Source organism: Amphiprion ocellaris, chromosome 23, assembly GCF_022539595.1.
Source record: "Amphiprion ocellaris isolate individual 3 ecotype Okinawa chromosome 23, ASM2253959v1, whole genome shotgun sequence".
NCBI classification, from domain to species: Eukaryota; Metazoa; Chordata; class Actinopteri; family Pomacentridae; genus Amphiprion; species Amphiprion ocellaris.
Window position 1 is genome coordinate 23,758,163 of NC_072788.1, and position 15,423 is coordinate 23,773,585.

At 41.3% G+C, this 15,423-nt stretch overlaps 1 protein-coding gene across 6 annotated transcripts in view; it reads left to right on the forward strand.

Moving 5' to 3' along the window:
* The first annotated feature begins 2,922 nt into the window (after positions 1–2,922).
* LOC111583416 (solute carrier family 12 member 6-like) overlaps positions 2,923–15,423 on the forward strand; it is a 36,897-nt gene continuing 24,396 nt past the window's right edge. For 2 of the 6 annotated variants that reach the window (XM_055007718.1, XM_055007719.1), the window contains exons 1-3: positions 2,926–3,919; positions 11,436–11,530; positions 12,931–13,059. In XM_055007718.1, the coding sequence (XP_054863693.1) occupies positions 3,691–3,919; positions 11,436–11,530; positions 12,931–13,059 (453 nt within the window). In that variant the 5' untranslated portion in view covers positions 2,926–3,690. Of the gene's footprint in view, positions 3,920–11,435; positions 11,531–12,930; positions 13,060–15,423 lie in introns of all 6 variants that reach the window. The other 4 variants (XM_055007715.1, XM_055007716.1, XM_055007717.1 and 1 more) reach the window with 4 other exon arrangements.

Below are 15,423 nucleotides of genomic sequence, written 5' to 3' on the forward strand. Positions count from 1 at the left end.
AAAAAAAGACAAAAAAATACCCCAGCAAAAGCAAGACAAAATATTACAAAAATGAGACGTAAAACAACAAAAACGAGAAAAAAGACAAACTATGAGACACACGAAACGAAACAAAAGAGACAAAAAAATTAGACAACAAAATTACAAAGCGACAAAAAAATGGAAATACAACATAAGTGAGACAAAAACAACACAAAATGACAAAAACGATATGCAAAACAACGAATAAAGCAAAAAAAACCAAATCACCAAAATGAGACAAAATGACAGAAGCGAGAAAGAAATGACAGAAAATGAGACAAACAACACGAAACAAAACAAGAGATTTAAAAATTCGACCAAAAAAGTTACAAAGAGACAAAAACGTGGAGAAACAACAAAAATGACAAAAAAAAATTGTACAAATGACACAAGACAAAAAATGACAAAAGCAAGAAACAAAATGTCAAAAATGTAGACAACACAAGCGAGACAAAAAACAAAATGACAAAAACAATACAGAAAACAACAAATAAAGCAAAACAATAAATGACAAAGATAATGCAAAAAACACAAGCGAGACGAAAAGGAAACACAAAACGACAAAAACGAGAAACAAAACGACAAAAACATGAGACAAACGGCGAAAGTCGGACAAAAAACTGCAAAAAACTACAAAAAGGACAAAATATTACAAAAGTAAGACACAAATTGACAAACAAACATTGAGCAATCTAGTATTTACTTTATGATCAAAACAACTTGTCATATTCTAGAAATTATTTTAAATTTATAGTTTTACATATTTACAGTTTGCAGTTAATGTCTTTGCTGTCATCTTTACAAAGTCGTCCTGCAGGCCGGATTGGACCTTCTGGCGGGTCGGTTTTGGCCCACGGGCCACATGCACCCCTGGTCTAGACTAGTAACTCCTGCAGGTTTTCTTGCCTGCATGGCATGGTGTGTACAGAGCTCATCATGCTCCCCTGCTGAGTGTAGCTGGAGGTTTATGGAAGTAACCTCAGGCCCTCGTCCCAGGGAGATGCTTGTCCGGTTAAACATGAAAAACAAGTATCGTAGCTCTCTCTGTCTTCGTGAAACCCCTCTACCCAGCCTCGCTTTCTGTTCCCCACCCACCTCTGAACGTGGACAAAGACTGAGGCAGGCAAAACTAAAAAAAAAAAAAAAAGAAAAAGAACCATGCCTCTGCATGCAGAGCGAGAGAAAACAGCCAGTAGCTACCGGCACAACCGGTTTGAACCGCTCTCCTTTAATAATTAAATGTTAAACCAGGCTAAAAAAACAATCCAGCTGCATCCACTTGTCCTGTCTCTTTAGTTCCCTAAGATGAGGGAATAAATCAGTCGACTTTGCACTTAGAAGGAACATCAGAGAACAGGTTACTGTTTTACATATGAGCAGTCTCCCTGGAGTTAAACTTCACCATACCGTTGGACAAAAATGTCTTGTCATGCACATAAAGCGGGCTGCACAGTGGTTAGCACTTTCACCTTGTAGCTAGGAGATCCCCGGTTTGCGTCCTGGTCTTCCTGGGATCTTTCTGCATGGAGTTTGCATGTTCTCCCTGTGCATGTGTGGGTTTTCTCCAGGTTCTCCAGCTTCCTCCCACAGTCCAAAAACATGCTGAGGTTAATTGGTCATTCTAAATTGTCCATAGGTGTGACTGTAAATGTGATTGTTTGCATATGTAGCCCTGTGATAGACTGTTACCTGTCCAGGTGTCCCCTGCCTTCACACTAAATCAGCTCCCCGTGACCCTAATGAGGATTAAGCGGTGTATAGATGATGGATGGATGCACATAAAGCTAATGTGAATATTTGGTCAGTTAGAGTGTAATAGCCAGCGTCACCACTTTTTGTTGACTTTATTTTGTTTGGAAAGGCCTGTTCATTTTAAAAGCACAGAGGCAGACTTACAATGAACAAAGAACAAAGCCAAACCTGGAGAATAATCTGTGTATGGTTCTCTCTTTGGTTTTTCCGTTTCAAAATAAAATGAGAAAAAACAAATAATCATTTAAAAATTAAATTTGAAGGGGAGCCCGGATAACTCAACTGGTTGAGCAGGCAACCCATGAACAGGGGCTTGTCCCCCGATAGCGGCCTGGGTTCGATTCCCACTCACGGCCGTTTACTACACGTCTTCCCCCACTCTTTTCTCTACTTTCCTGTCTGCCTCTACATTGCACCTATCTAATAAGGCCAAAAAACCCCTAAATTTGAAAAGTAGAGAACGAAAAAAAAGTTTAAACAAAATAAGCATTTTCCCTTCGATGCACCATTTGGAAGCTACCGGCAGAACTGGAAATCAAGTTGTTCTCCATGCAGAACCTCCTGACACTCATAGAGCAATGTGGAGCTCCATGATATCTGCATGGGTTTTGCCACTCTCAAAGAGCTCGCGAATGAAATTGGAAAAGGGCTTGAATACAGACGTTCTTGATACGTGTTTGCGGTCCAGACCAGCTCAAAACTCTTCTTCCTCGGTGACTTCAAGCACTTCCGGTGTTGCAACAAATTAAAACAACAGCCTTATTTTGTATTTCGGGTTTAAAAAGCTCGAGCAAAAATCCAACACTGTGTTTTTTTCATTATAATAAATTTATACATTTAGGTTTTTCAAAACTGAAAAACAAAAAAAAAAATGCAGTTTCTTGTTTTTTTTAGATTGTATTTTGAACCATACACGGATTCTGGAGTCACAGTGCTCCTTTTCAGTTTTATTCGGTGTATGAATTTGTTTTATGGTCTAACAAAGGAAGTATTGTCAAGCTGTCTGAACCCTTTGATGCACAACATGGGTCCAAAGTGAGCCATTTCGATGGAAAGTGGGTATCTCTTGACCCGTGTTGTGCATCAAAGGGTTTAAACTGATTTAAACCATTTTCTTCACAAATACACCCATGACATCAATTCAGAGTTGTGCAGTTTTTCCTTTTTTTAAATTTAAAATGTTTGTTTAATTAACAGAACCGTTGCTTCCTTCCGTTTTTAGGATGTGGTGTTCTTTTTCTCAAACATAGAGGACAGTTTTTGGGATATAAATTAAATTTGTGCTTTATTGTTTTCTACCATTCTCTCCCTCACCCCTTACTGCACCGATGACCTTCTATCCTACTTCCTCTGCCCTGGCTGATGGGTGATTATGGTATAGAGACATTTTTATGTCAGGTCAATGTTGAGAAACAGAAGACAGACAGACGAGTTTAATACACTTTGCCTGCTGTCTTACACCATAGCAATCAAGACGTAGTGTAGGTAGACAAGAGACAAAGGCAAGCAGAGAACAGAAATACTCTAATGGTTTAGCTGGAAGTTATAAAGTGACAGACTTGACCCTCCATTGATTTACTACAAACTGACACATTATAGTGGTGAGTTAAAAGGTTTTTGACACTTGTTGGCTTAGAAAGAAGTCTGTTGTATTTCTTCCTTCATATGCCTGGTGGAAAACAACCAGCTTGCTTCAATGGAGAACTGCAGCAGCAAAAGAACTAATTGTAGAGGCCGCCGTTACCTCAGCATCAACTGGGAGATAGCCTAGCCTAGCCTAGCCTAGCCTAGCCTTAGCTCAGCTCAGCTCAGCACAGCCCTGCTAGCTAGTCCGTGACTCCTCCTACCCCATCCCTCTTCTCCTGCATCCCCACAGTACCCCTTCTCTCCACATCTAACTTTCCCAAGCGAGTTGCCATGGCATCCGTGCGCTTCACCGTGACGCCCACCAAGGCCGAGGACCTCCCAGGGCTGTCCGACACGTCGCCCGACCTCAGCTCCCGCTCAGGGGCCCGAGTACGCTTCGGCTCCAGGGAGAGCGTCAACCGGAGTGACCCGCTCAGCGAGACGTCGGGAGGCGTGACGACTGTCGCCACGGCAGCAGGAGGAGGAGCTGAGACGCCGGAGCACAGCAGCACAGAGCAAGGTGAGGAACACACACGTTCACACGGATGTGGTGTTGTTACCGTGGTTACAACATGTTTAAAACAAGCCTCCCGAAGCATGTTGAAGTGGCTGGTTCATAGCAGCAGATCGCACACCTGTCCTGGGCTTGTATCTAATCCTACCACTCACATTGCAGCAGAGAGTGAATCCACCGGTTAATCCCTGTTTGAGGCATGACAACCTGCCTGTCCTCTGAGAGAACAAAAACATGTAATGCCACACCTTACCTCTTTACCTTTTTACACATTTGCTTCGTTTTTCTTGGCATAAAGCTCTTCAGTTTGTACAAAAGGCAAGAAAAACTACAAGAAGAGAGCGCTGTTGGATCTGGTTTATGTCCCTTGAGTCTCGTGACAGTCAGAGGATGTCATTGCTATGAACATTTGGGGGTAATTTAAAGATTTCTGCCCAAAACATGATATTGTGTGTCGTGTCTAAGTTGCTACAGGGGTATATTAGGATCGGTTCCTATAGTAACGTCCCATGTGGGGACACGTTGGGAGAATTGGCGACGGCGACGAATATTCGGATCTCAAAATTAATATCTGGATACCATACCACCGTCGGGACCGAATATTCGAATATTCGGGTCCAGCCCTACAATTCAATATACAGTATTTACACATTTCAAGGCATGGTGATTTAAAGTGACTTGACAGATGGTAGTAAAACAGTTTTATCAAACTACCACTATCCAGTGACCTTCTGTGTTTTATGGAAGAGACCCCTCCCTTCTAGATAGAAGGTAGTTACAACAACTCTATTGATTTGTAGTGACCTCTCACTCTAAGGGGACTTGTGGACCCAAACCATGGCAGCAAAATGCCTCCACAGCATAACAGAGCCTGAACCCTGGACCCCTACAGCCAGGATTAGGTCCTGAAGCCTAGCCAGGTTTCAGGCCCTAACCCTGGGCGTAGGGGTCCAGGGTTCAGGCCATTGATTGTATATCCATATCTGTGTCTTTGGGTTTCTTTTTTCATTTAAAACATCCCAGACAGACTACAGTGAACGTGAGCGTTTACTGTGTTGTTTCCTGACTCTGTTCCATAATATCTGGGTTTGTGTCGACATTTGGATCTTTCAGGATGTGAATCCATCTTACTTAAGCCATGACAGACGGCAAATGTGATTGGTCCGGGACCACTGTGTCGCCTGCCAGTCTGTATGTCTCACTGGGCAGACTTTTTGAATCTATATAACTGCTTAATCTGACACAGTGAGCGCCTTAGCATGTCGTGTAGTCCAAGCGTGGCGTCGAACACCACATTGCAGAAATGTACACATGTCCAGTGTAAAGTTAGTTCCCTCTGCTGTGTTCATGTACAGGTGGCACTAGCTCTGCTGGCTCATGGGTTTCTGATCAGTTAAGTGTATTATCATGCCCCGAGGCTTGCCTGTCTGCATTCCTGAGACTGTATAAAGATAGTCCAGCAGCACAAATCGATGCTGGTTTCCTGTGCAACTAATTCTCAGGAAGTAACCAGTAACAGAGGTTCCCATTGGCGAGAAAGATATTGACACTTGCAAAGTTTTAAACAGCTGTTTGTCTAAAATGTTGGTTTTATGGGAAGTCAAAAGAAAAGGGCTGTTTTTAGATTGGCCCTCATGCACGTCCCAGGTTTCAAACTGCAGTTTTGAAAGTGTTTTATGTCTTTCGGGGTCACTAAGCTCTCCATTTGGTTTCTGAGTTTGAGCTTGACTCTAGAATGAGCCCTCTGTGGTTACACAGCAGCATGAGCAACAGTTACTGTGGTTAGCAGACACAGAGAACTATAAGGGGGCTGTCATCTGCTGCCATCATAGTGTAGGTTCCACTTCCTCCACTGCTGTTCTCAGCCCACCTACAGAACACATACAGTGATTCACTTTTTTACTTAATGGTAGCTGACAGCAGCAACCTTTTCAGTTGTACCAGTTACAGCCTTACATCTGGTAGTGCAGTTTGTCATGAGAACATGTGGGAGTCCAGATAATTAAATGAGGTAAACAGTAAATTGCTTCCCTCTGACTGATTTGACTGTGCACTTGTCATATTGTGTGCAATAATCCACTCTCCTAAAGTGTTTAAGAATAGCTGTGCTGATTCACAGGCTCAACAGGGGGCTATAACTGTGGAGAGATGTAACTGTATTAGCAGCACTGATCCACTTAAGCAGCTGCAGTAGTAAGGATGCCCCACCTCCTTTAATAAGCTTCCAGAAATAGAAATCGAGCCCGTTAATCCGATTGAGTTTCGATCAAGGTTGTTGTGATGCAGTGGTTGTTTATATAGAGGAACAAAGGCTGCACTGCTCCTCTGTCCATCTCTCTGTGTCTCGCCCACTCTTTAAAAAAAAAAAGAGGCAGAAATAGCAGAGCAGTCATCTCAGCTGAAATAGAAAAGCAACACGCTGATGGCAAAAATGCTGCTGTTGAAGTGAATGAATCAAAGTCCTGAAAGGAGACATGAAGAGTTATTTTCAGAAAGGTCAAACACTCGGTGATCCATTATTTCTGACACCAATGGTTGCTCACACACATGCACACAAAGACGTCATACTCAGGTGTGGAAAGCTCAGGTGGAGGAGTCCTCTTGGGGAATGCAGACAGCTGTGTTCCCTCGTGTTAAACTGGGTGTGAAACTACGATTGAACAGCTGAGGCGTTGAGAGGACAGCAGGAAAAGCACACTGGTTTTTATCTGAACAGTTCTCAGGTAGGATTACTGACAGTGGTTGGCGCTAATGCTGACATTTGGGAGTTTAAAGGGTCAGTTATTGTATTGGCTGCTGCAGAGGAGCAAGCGTGTCACTATAACTCAAACGGTAGAGTACTTATAAGAAAGTCTTGTCACTTGGCAGCCATCTGGGAAGTTAGTTTGGGCTCCTATCTGAATGAATGAGAAGAGAGCCATGACTGCAGTTTCAATCATCACTGGGACACGGCACAGAACGACCAGCAAAATCTCTAGTCAAGGAGGGTGTTATTTGCAGTAACATTGAAAATCTTCATACAGGTGTCCCCTGCCTTCACCCTAAGTCATCTGGGATAGGCTCCAACCCAGACATAACCAGCTGCATCAGAGCATTATTTGAGCTGCAGCCTTCCTCTATTGACACTCAGGAGTTTTACCTGAACTATTAGCAGGATGCACAACTTTTGTGTCTGTCTGTCTGTGTGGGAATCTGATGTTTTCCCATCACAGCTGATGGTTCTTACACATTAAACATGAGACTCATGCTGGCTGATACCGGAGCTTAGGGTGGGGCTGTTGCTCTACAGGTGTCCAAGACAACAGTAATACTACTTTGAATTTTAATAAAATTCAACGTAGTCCATGTTGTCTCATGATGGTTGACAAGTGTGCATGTGGACCATATAGCGGCTTGTTGGTGAGGTGTGATTCCCAGGAGATGTTTCATATCATCCGTAACATTCCGGTAGAAGTCCCATCAGTTGTTTTTGAGAGTGACTTCATTAGTGACCAGGAGTCAGATCCATAGAGTAAGATGGATTCCACTGACGCCTTGAATACTCTTATTTTGGTTGTTGTTTTAATGGAGATAGCCATATTTTTGACGGAGAGTTTAATGCTCCCCAAGCTTTACCAAGTTTTGTTTCTGAAATCGTCAACATTTTCGATTTCAGACCCACCTAGTGCATGCAATGTCTCCTCAGATGTTGGGTTAAGGTGCATGAACTTCGTCTTTCCAGCATTCAGGAAGAGTCCAATCAGTCTTGCTTCTTGCTCTACCCGATGCAGAAGGTCTTCTGCTTCACTGAGAGTGTTTTCAAGGAGGGCTCCACGGTTGAAGCCCGTGCTACTCGGTCCCTACATGGTTATGATAAAGTACCAACAGCTTCTAATGAGGAAGATACCCCAAATCTTGCCGGACAGGTATCTTCTGAGGTCAGAATCATGTAGGGAGTCTCCCGATCAAAAAGACCTTATTTCATTGGCCCTCAAATTTGTCGTACTCTCTAATCAATTCTCAACTTATTAATAAAAGTGAACAAATCTATACAGAGCTGCATATTTTGTATTAGAATGTCAGAAAATGATGAAACATCTTTTACATCTTTGCAAAGATGTCTTCAAATGTGTTTCCAGTTATATTTAGTTAATAATCCCAGAAGACCAGAAAATATTGACAGTTGAGATGTTGAAATTTGTAATTTTTCCTTTAAAACAGACTCAAGACAAGAAGTTTTAACTGAACATTATTTTCATTCTACAGTCTCTAAAATGTCAAACTCAGGACACTAATTCATTGATGACTGAACAGCTCTCCTGTTGTGACTTCAGAGTCAGGTGGAGAAGTCTTGACATCAGACAGCGACAGAATGTGAATGTTGCTTGTCCTGATCAGCAGGTTAGGTGTTAAACATGATGTTGGGAAATCCCAGGCCTGAGTGTGTGCGTGCATTGCTGACATGTATCTAGTTTTATCCTAGGCACATTTTTTTCTCTGCAAAAAATGCTATAGAAGCAGTTTAAAAGCATTCAGGTTTGTAGTAAATATGCAGCTAATAAAGAGCCAATCAGGATGTCTGAAGAAATGGGCTGATTATGTTGCTAGTTGGTTGTTTTCCCACCACACCAGCGTGCTTCAGCCACTGAATATTAACCAGCGAGTTGTTTCTGCTGGTGGGGAGTCGGTTTCACACTCACTATCTTTGGCCAAATGAAAGCCTGTGAACAGGATGGGAAGTCACCACCCACCAGCCAAATGCTGCTTCTTTTTTTTTCTTTTCTCTTTTATGACTATTGATTTTTTTTCTCAGCATGTAACCAGCTGATTCTAAAAATGGAGTTTGCTGTTGAGGTGGTAAAAGCAGCTGATGCATTTTGGGATTCACCAGCTGGTTACTGCCTGGACTACAGTGGCTTCATTCATGGTTATAGCGTAAAGCAGACGCTCACAGCCTTCTGGGGTAGAATTGAATCAAGGTATATTTGCAGCCTCTCATCACAGATTAGAACGACGACTTGTTCATTAACCCTGTAGAGTCCAGCGCAGTGCGGGCGCTACGACTGCATATTCATTTTTTATTGGCGGTAGATTTGAAACCAGATAAGGTAGATCCATCGTTCTTTTTGCATATAAAATCTGGGGAGTTCCACTAACATTTCACACATTCATCAGGTGTCATAGCGCTTTTTTGTTGCAGTGATGGGTTTGTAAAAATACACAATAAAGCGCACATAGCAAATCTTTATAAACCAGACCACGGGATATTGTTCAACTTTTTTACAAATTTGATTGCTACAGCTATGCAATTTCTATATATTGAAATGTATGTGAAAAAAAGAAAACAATTCTTATTTTCTTAAGTTTATTGCAGTTTTAGGCAATTTATTGTAGTAGTTAAGACATAAATCAATACATATTATTACTCCGCCAAAGAACACAACAGAGTTATGTGACGATCGCCATATGTTTGTCATTCTGTTAATCTGTGAATCTGTGAATCTGTCTGTCTGTCTGTGTGCAACATTACTCAAAAACAGACTGACTGACTGATTTGGAAGAAATTTTCAGGGAAGGTCAGAAATGACACAAGTGATTCGATTTTGGCAGTGATGCGGCTTATAGTCTGGATCCACGGATTTGTTGAAGATTTCTGTATCATTGTGAGATAGCGGCATGGTGTCACTGTAACTATGACAACAAGTGAACACTACATCAGCTGCCTGCTGACGATCACATGATTGTGATCCTACTACAGATCCACCGCTGTGGACTTATCCGGACTTATCTGTTGGAAATTATACAGCGACTGAGCAGCGTTGGCAGAGTAATGCGCTCTCTGAGTGCTTTTCTTGATAAAACTTGGGATATAAAGGTTATATTGACGTAAATAAAATAAAAATACAGTGGTCCCTCGCCATATCGCGGTTCACTTGTGGCCTCACTCTTTGGCAGAGTTTGAAATTGCATTTGGTATTGCAAATTTTTTTGCTATATCTCAGGATTTTGCAGTATATAGGCATTTTTATATATTTACTATTGTGGCAAGCTGCGTTGAAGAACAACGCTGGAGAAAGTATATCTGCCCTTTATGCACCATGCAACTGTCAGATGCTTTTATTTTTGACACACACACAGAGCAGCACTATAGGTAATGTGGCATGAAGTGATACAACAGATTACACTTCACACTCAGGGTTCTAACAACAGAATACTTAATCAAACTAAATTAGGCTGACTAAACCACAAAAACACAATAAAACACAAACATGAATAACACTGTAACACTAACATAAACCACAATAATGACATTTCAACACCCCGAACTCCCATGGTGCATTGCAGCACAACAGTTCAGTCATAGCAACCAGCTCTGCCATTGCTACATCCATCCATCCATTATCTATACACCGCTTAATCCTCACTAGGGTCGCGGGGGGGGCTGGAGCCTATCCCAGCTGACTCAGGTGAAGGCAGGGGACACCCTAGACAGGTCGCCAGTCTGTCGCAGGGCTACATATATAGACAAACAAGCACTCACACATTCACACCTACGGGCAATTTAGAATAATCAATTAACCTCAGCATATTTTTGGACTGTGGGAGGAAGCCGGAGTACCCGGAGAAAACCCACGCATGCACAGGGAGAACATGCAAACTCCATGCAGAAAGATCCCGGGAAAGCCGGGACGCGAACCAGGGACCTTCTAGCTGCAAGGCGAAAGTGCTAACCACTACACCACTGTGCAGCCCACCATTGCTACATTATTTTAATTATTTTTTGGGGTAATATAAGCATTTTCTAGCCTAAAAAAAATCGAAAACAATATAAAAAATACATATAAAAGTAATAATTAACACATATTAGAAGACCAAGACAAGACTATTTAATCAAAATTAAAAGTGTAGCGTACAGCGCTGGGCTCTGATCGGCTCAGTAACTATAGCATCAGTCTCCTCTGTCTCCTGTTTGTAGCAGCATTCAGCATCTGGCCTTTCACACAGACATCTGATTGCTGCACACAGTGTTGCTCTGCGGTGGTGGACACAAGATCTGGATTGTGCAATCCAGACAAACAACACATCTCCTGCATTACTACATTTAATAATCAGATCAAACTGAGACGGGAGAGATAAGAAGGACACTAAATGTTAGCGCACAAGCCAACTGAGACAACAGATTTTCTAAAAATCAGCCTCAAGTCAGGCGTGTGTGTCCTCCTGTGAAGTGTAACTCTGGCCGTCGCTCGCTGCCGGTAGCGTGAGTGCTGCGGAGCAGGAGGGAAGTGATGTTGCTGACTCAGGTGCTGCCGATGCATCGGTCTGTGCTGACTGAGGCGTAACTGAACCGGCGACATGGTGGCTGCTGCATCAAACTGAGGCTGTGTGTCTATGAGACAAAGTTAGAATGAATCTGGGTAGAACTCGACCCCACAAGTCATGGTGACGGTGATGAAAGATGGTTTCCTGCAGAGTCATTCTTTCCTTCTGTTTTCTTTTTGCCTTTCTTTCTCGTTTATGATCTCTTTTGTTTTGTATTTAGGTGATGGAAATTCCAAAATCTCCAGCGTGTACATCAACAACACTCATGGGGTGGATGATGACGACTTCTACGACAGAAACTTGGCCTTGTTTGAGGTTCGAAGCCCGATGTTGCTCAAACTTTATCTTACACAAGCACATTTTTAATTCTGCACGCTTTGCTTTTTCTTGTGACCATATGTGCTGCCTTCCTTATCTCTTAGATGCTCGAGTGATTGGACCCTATACTCTTCCATAAGTGGGTCAAAAATGACCCGTATACGAATGTGCTTTTATGCCATTTTGGTTACGAATAATCATTTGTGTTACTGTTTGTATTATATTTTGGTCCATGCAAACCTATCAATCAGTATGAAGTTATTTAAATAAATGCACATACACACAAACACACTCAATACATAGACTAATGCTAGCTAGCTTAGTTAGCTAGGTAGTGTTAGCTAACTATAAAGTAGGCTAATTTGATGATACATAATAGTAACACAGTCTTTCATACAAGAATCATGAATGGGCAAGTGGACAGACAGACAGACACTTTATTAGTCCCGAGGGAAATTCAAGCAATATGATGCAATTATTGATAACAGAATTTACAGCAATTTCATATAAAATATAGATCATACTTCCATGTATCAGGTCTTGCTGTGTAAAATAATCTTCCTTGTCGGTGACACTTCTGACATAGTGTGTGTTTTCCACAGTCCTGACAGTCACAACTGAGAAGAATCACAGGTTTCCATTAGATTCTATGGGAAATGCATGTGGCTCATTTTTGACCCACTTATGGAAGCTTGGGATAGTAAAATACAAATATTCTAATTTCTGAAAAAGTAAAAAAGGAAACTTAAAAATTTAAATGGAATGATATCAAGAACTAGTTTTTTGAGGAATGCCTGGAATATGAAATGATATTTCTTCATTACAAAGATGTTGCAAAAAAGACGACCTCACCGGGTTATTTTTGACCCACTTATGCATCTAAGGGTTAAAATCATACCCAACATAGGTAAAAATTCAAACATGCTCCTAATGGTGGTTGGTTATTTACCAGTTTGTCTGCTAAACTGGAGCCAAAAATATCTAGTGTTTGCCTGGTGGGTGGAGATAAATTCAGTTTTTATAAATTGCAAAAACTCCCACTTCTTTACTGAGCTATTCAATGGGCCTCTTTGTCTCCTCAACTTCCTGTTACCTCCTTTTCATTGCCCTGTCATTTCTACGTTCCTCCATCTTTTATCTTCTGCACCCACTTGCTCTCTCTTCTTTATTCCCTCCCTGACATTTCTCCTCTGCTCTTGCTCTTTGTCTTCTCTCTGCTCTTCCTTCTCTCTCTGTCTCTTTGCCCTTTCTTTACCTCCTGACGATCTCATTCCTTCCATCTGCTCTGCCCCTACTGTCCACCTCCATTTCTCATCAGTTTCTACCCTGTTTATCCTTTTGCTGTCTCCCTCTACATCCTTCATTCCCCATCTCCTTCCTTCTTCTTCCACCCACAGGAGGAGATGGACACTCGGCCGAAGGTGTCGTCTCTTCTTAGTCGTCTGGCCAACTACACCAACCTGACACAGGGCGCCAAGGAGCACGAAGAGGCCGAGAGCATCGGGGAGAAGAAGAAGGCCAGCAAGGTATACAAGACTGTGTTTAAAACAGCTTTAATCTCATCAGGGAAAACACAATTATGAGAGTAAAAGCACACAATAAACAGAAGTGCACCCACAGCGTCCCTAAATAAACGACCATATATTTGGTTAAACTATCTGTTCATAGTATATGATTCCAAATACAGGGTGTCCCTAAAGTCTGGACACAGGAAATCTCATTAAGTATCATTTTTTGCCTCCACAGATTAACTAAGATTATAAGAAAGTAAGCAAATCAGATGTATCTTAAAGTGTTTTTTTAATGATTTGCAGTGTAAATGATCTGGCTGAAATCATATAAAGGAACACAAAGGAAAGAAATTTAGCAGACCTCTGAAAATTTGCACTTGTGTTTGTCATCCATCTGCTGGTCAATGAATCACAAATGATATCTTGTGCGTCTGTCTTGACTCTGTATCTGAACTGAAAGTACATCAGGATGTGACCCTGATGTGAACTGCAATCCTTGCTGATAAGGCGCCTACTGGCCCAGATAAGACAGTCTGGTGTGGGTAATTAAGCATTCCCACCCTGCTCTGATTGTGCGTTTTGCTTTATTGCTCAGACACGTTTGCCAACAGACGGGTTGGAAAGTTAAACCAAAATATTTAATCTTGCCTTCTGGCCGCACAGTGTGTTCAGTGTAAGCACTGACATTAGTCTGGTCTATCAGGGTGGAGGAGTGGAAGGATTTCCTGGGAGTACCTGGGAAGATTATGTAGTGACTGAGCCAAATTAAAAAATATATTTTAGCTAGATATGTGTGTTATTGTCTCCAAGGGAAACTTGTCTTGGGAATGAAGCCACTGCATGACGCAGCACTCAGTCAGTATTTGTTGAGAGCAGAATTCATACAAAAAAGGGCTTAAATTTACTGTTTCAATTAATAAAACCAAATATAGTCAACCAGTAGTTAAATGGACCTTAATCAAAATAAATGCAGTCAAATCTGATAATAAATACTTCTATCCTGGTGTTAGAAACCTGATTAAATGACGTTGTCGTTTAACTTGTTGCTATATATCTTGGTGCCAGGTGGGATGAATTAAACGACTGCCTCAGTTTACACTTTGGCATCCTGAACCTCCTGCCTCATGGCAACACCTCAAGCTCCGGATTCAGGTTCTGTGTCGTTTTGTTCAGAAGCCTTTCAGTCTTTTCAGAGTAAACATTTTAAAAGATATGTTGGCTTATTTAGAGGTAGAAAATAGCCCCATGATCTCCAGTAATTGTACAGGTAAACTACCAGCTGCGCTACACCTGAGTCAGTTCTACCACTTTAACACAGTGAACTGTAAATTAAGAGTCTTGAACTTAAGCTGCCACGATGGAGACATGATTGAAGTGGTTAGCTTTGGAGTAATGCAGAAACAGTTTAAATAGCTGGCTAATTGTGATGGGAAAATTGCTGGAAAATTACATTATTTAGTTCAATTTTTGAAATGAAGGATGGACAGATAGGGTTAGGGTTAGGGAAGTGACTTTTTGGGTTTAGCATGAATTTTAGTCATGACCAATTCTTTAGTTTTGACTGAAATATTTGGTCAAGAACAGGGTTTGTCCATGACACTATCCATTTCTTTAAACTTTTTAACCACCTTCGCCACCGTGGAAAAGCCAAGTGGAATCTTCCTTGCATTAAATTCATCTGCTATCTTTCGATATTTCCCTCCTTCACATCCACTGAGAAGTACCAGTTCAGCTCTTTCTTCTTTTGACAAAACCAGATTTAATCTGTGGAAGCAAAAAAATAAGATATATAAGACAATAAAGCAATTTAGTTCAGTTTTTAGCTTAATATAGTGAACATTAGTTTAAATAGATAGCCGAAGGTAGTTTTTTTTTTTTTTTAATCCAGTTTCGATATAGTAGATAGTAATAAATCTGAAACTTCCAGCTGATGGGACTCCCAAGTGACAGTAACATAAATGCAACATTTTATTTGTTAATTTAGTGGTCTAAAAATAGTTGTAACAATATTCATGTTTTATGTAAGCTGTTGTAAATTAACATCCGGTTTGAATTAAACACAGCAAGTGGGGGTGATATCAGACAGTAAAGCCGTGGAACCCGAGGTTTTTACTGTATGTAGGAAGTTTTGGCATTCCTGAAAGAAGCCTTAGCCAGTCCCAAAGAAACATTACTACCTCTAAAGTGATGAGAATAAAAGCAACAATTCAATTTTCTTTATTGAAATGTCATTTATTCAAGCATAACAGGCATTTTTGTTTGTCAAAAATATAATTACACAGATTTCTGTCATAAAGGTAGTACAAACTCATTAGCGTTTATCTAAACCAGAAGTGTCAAACATGCGGCCCACGGGCCAAAACCGGCCCTCCACAGGGT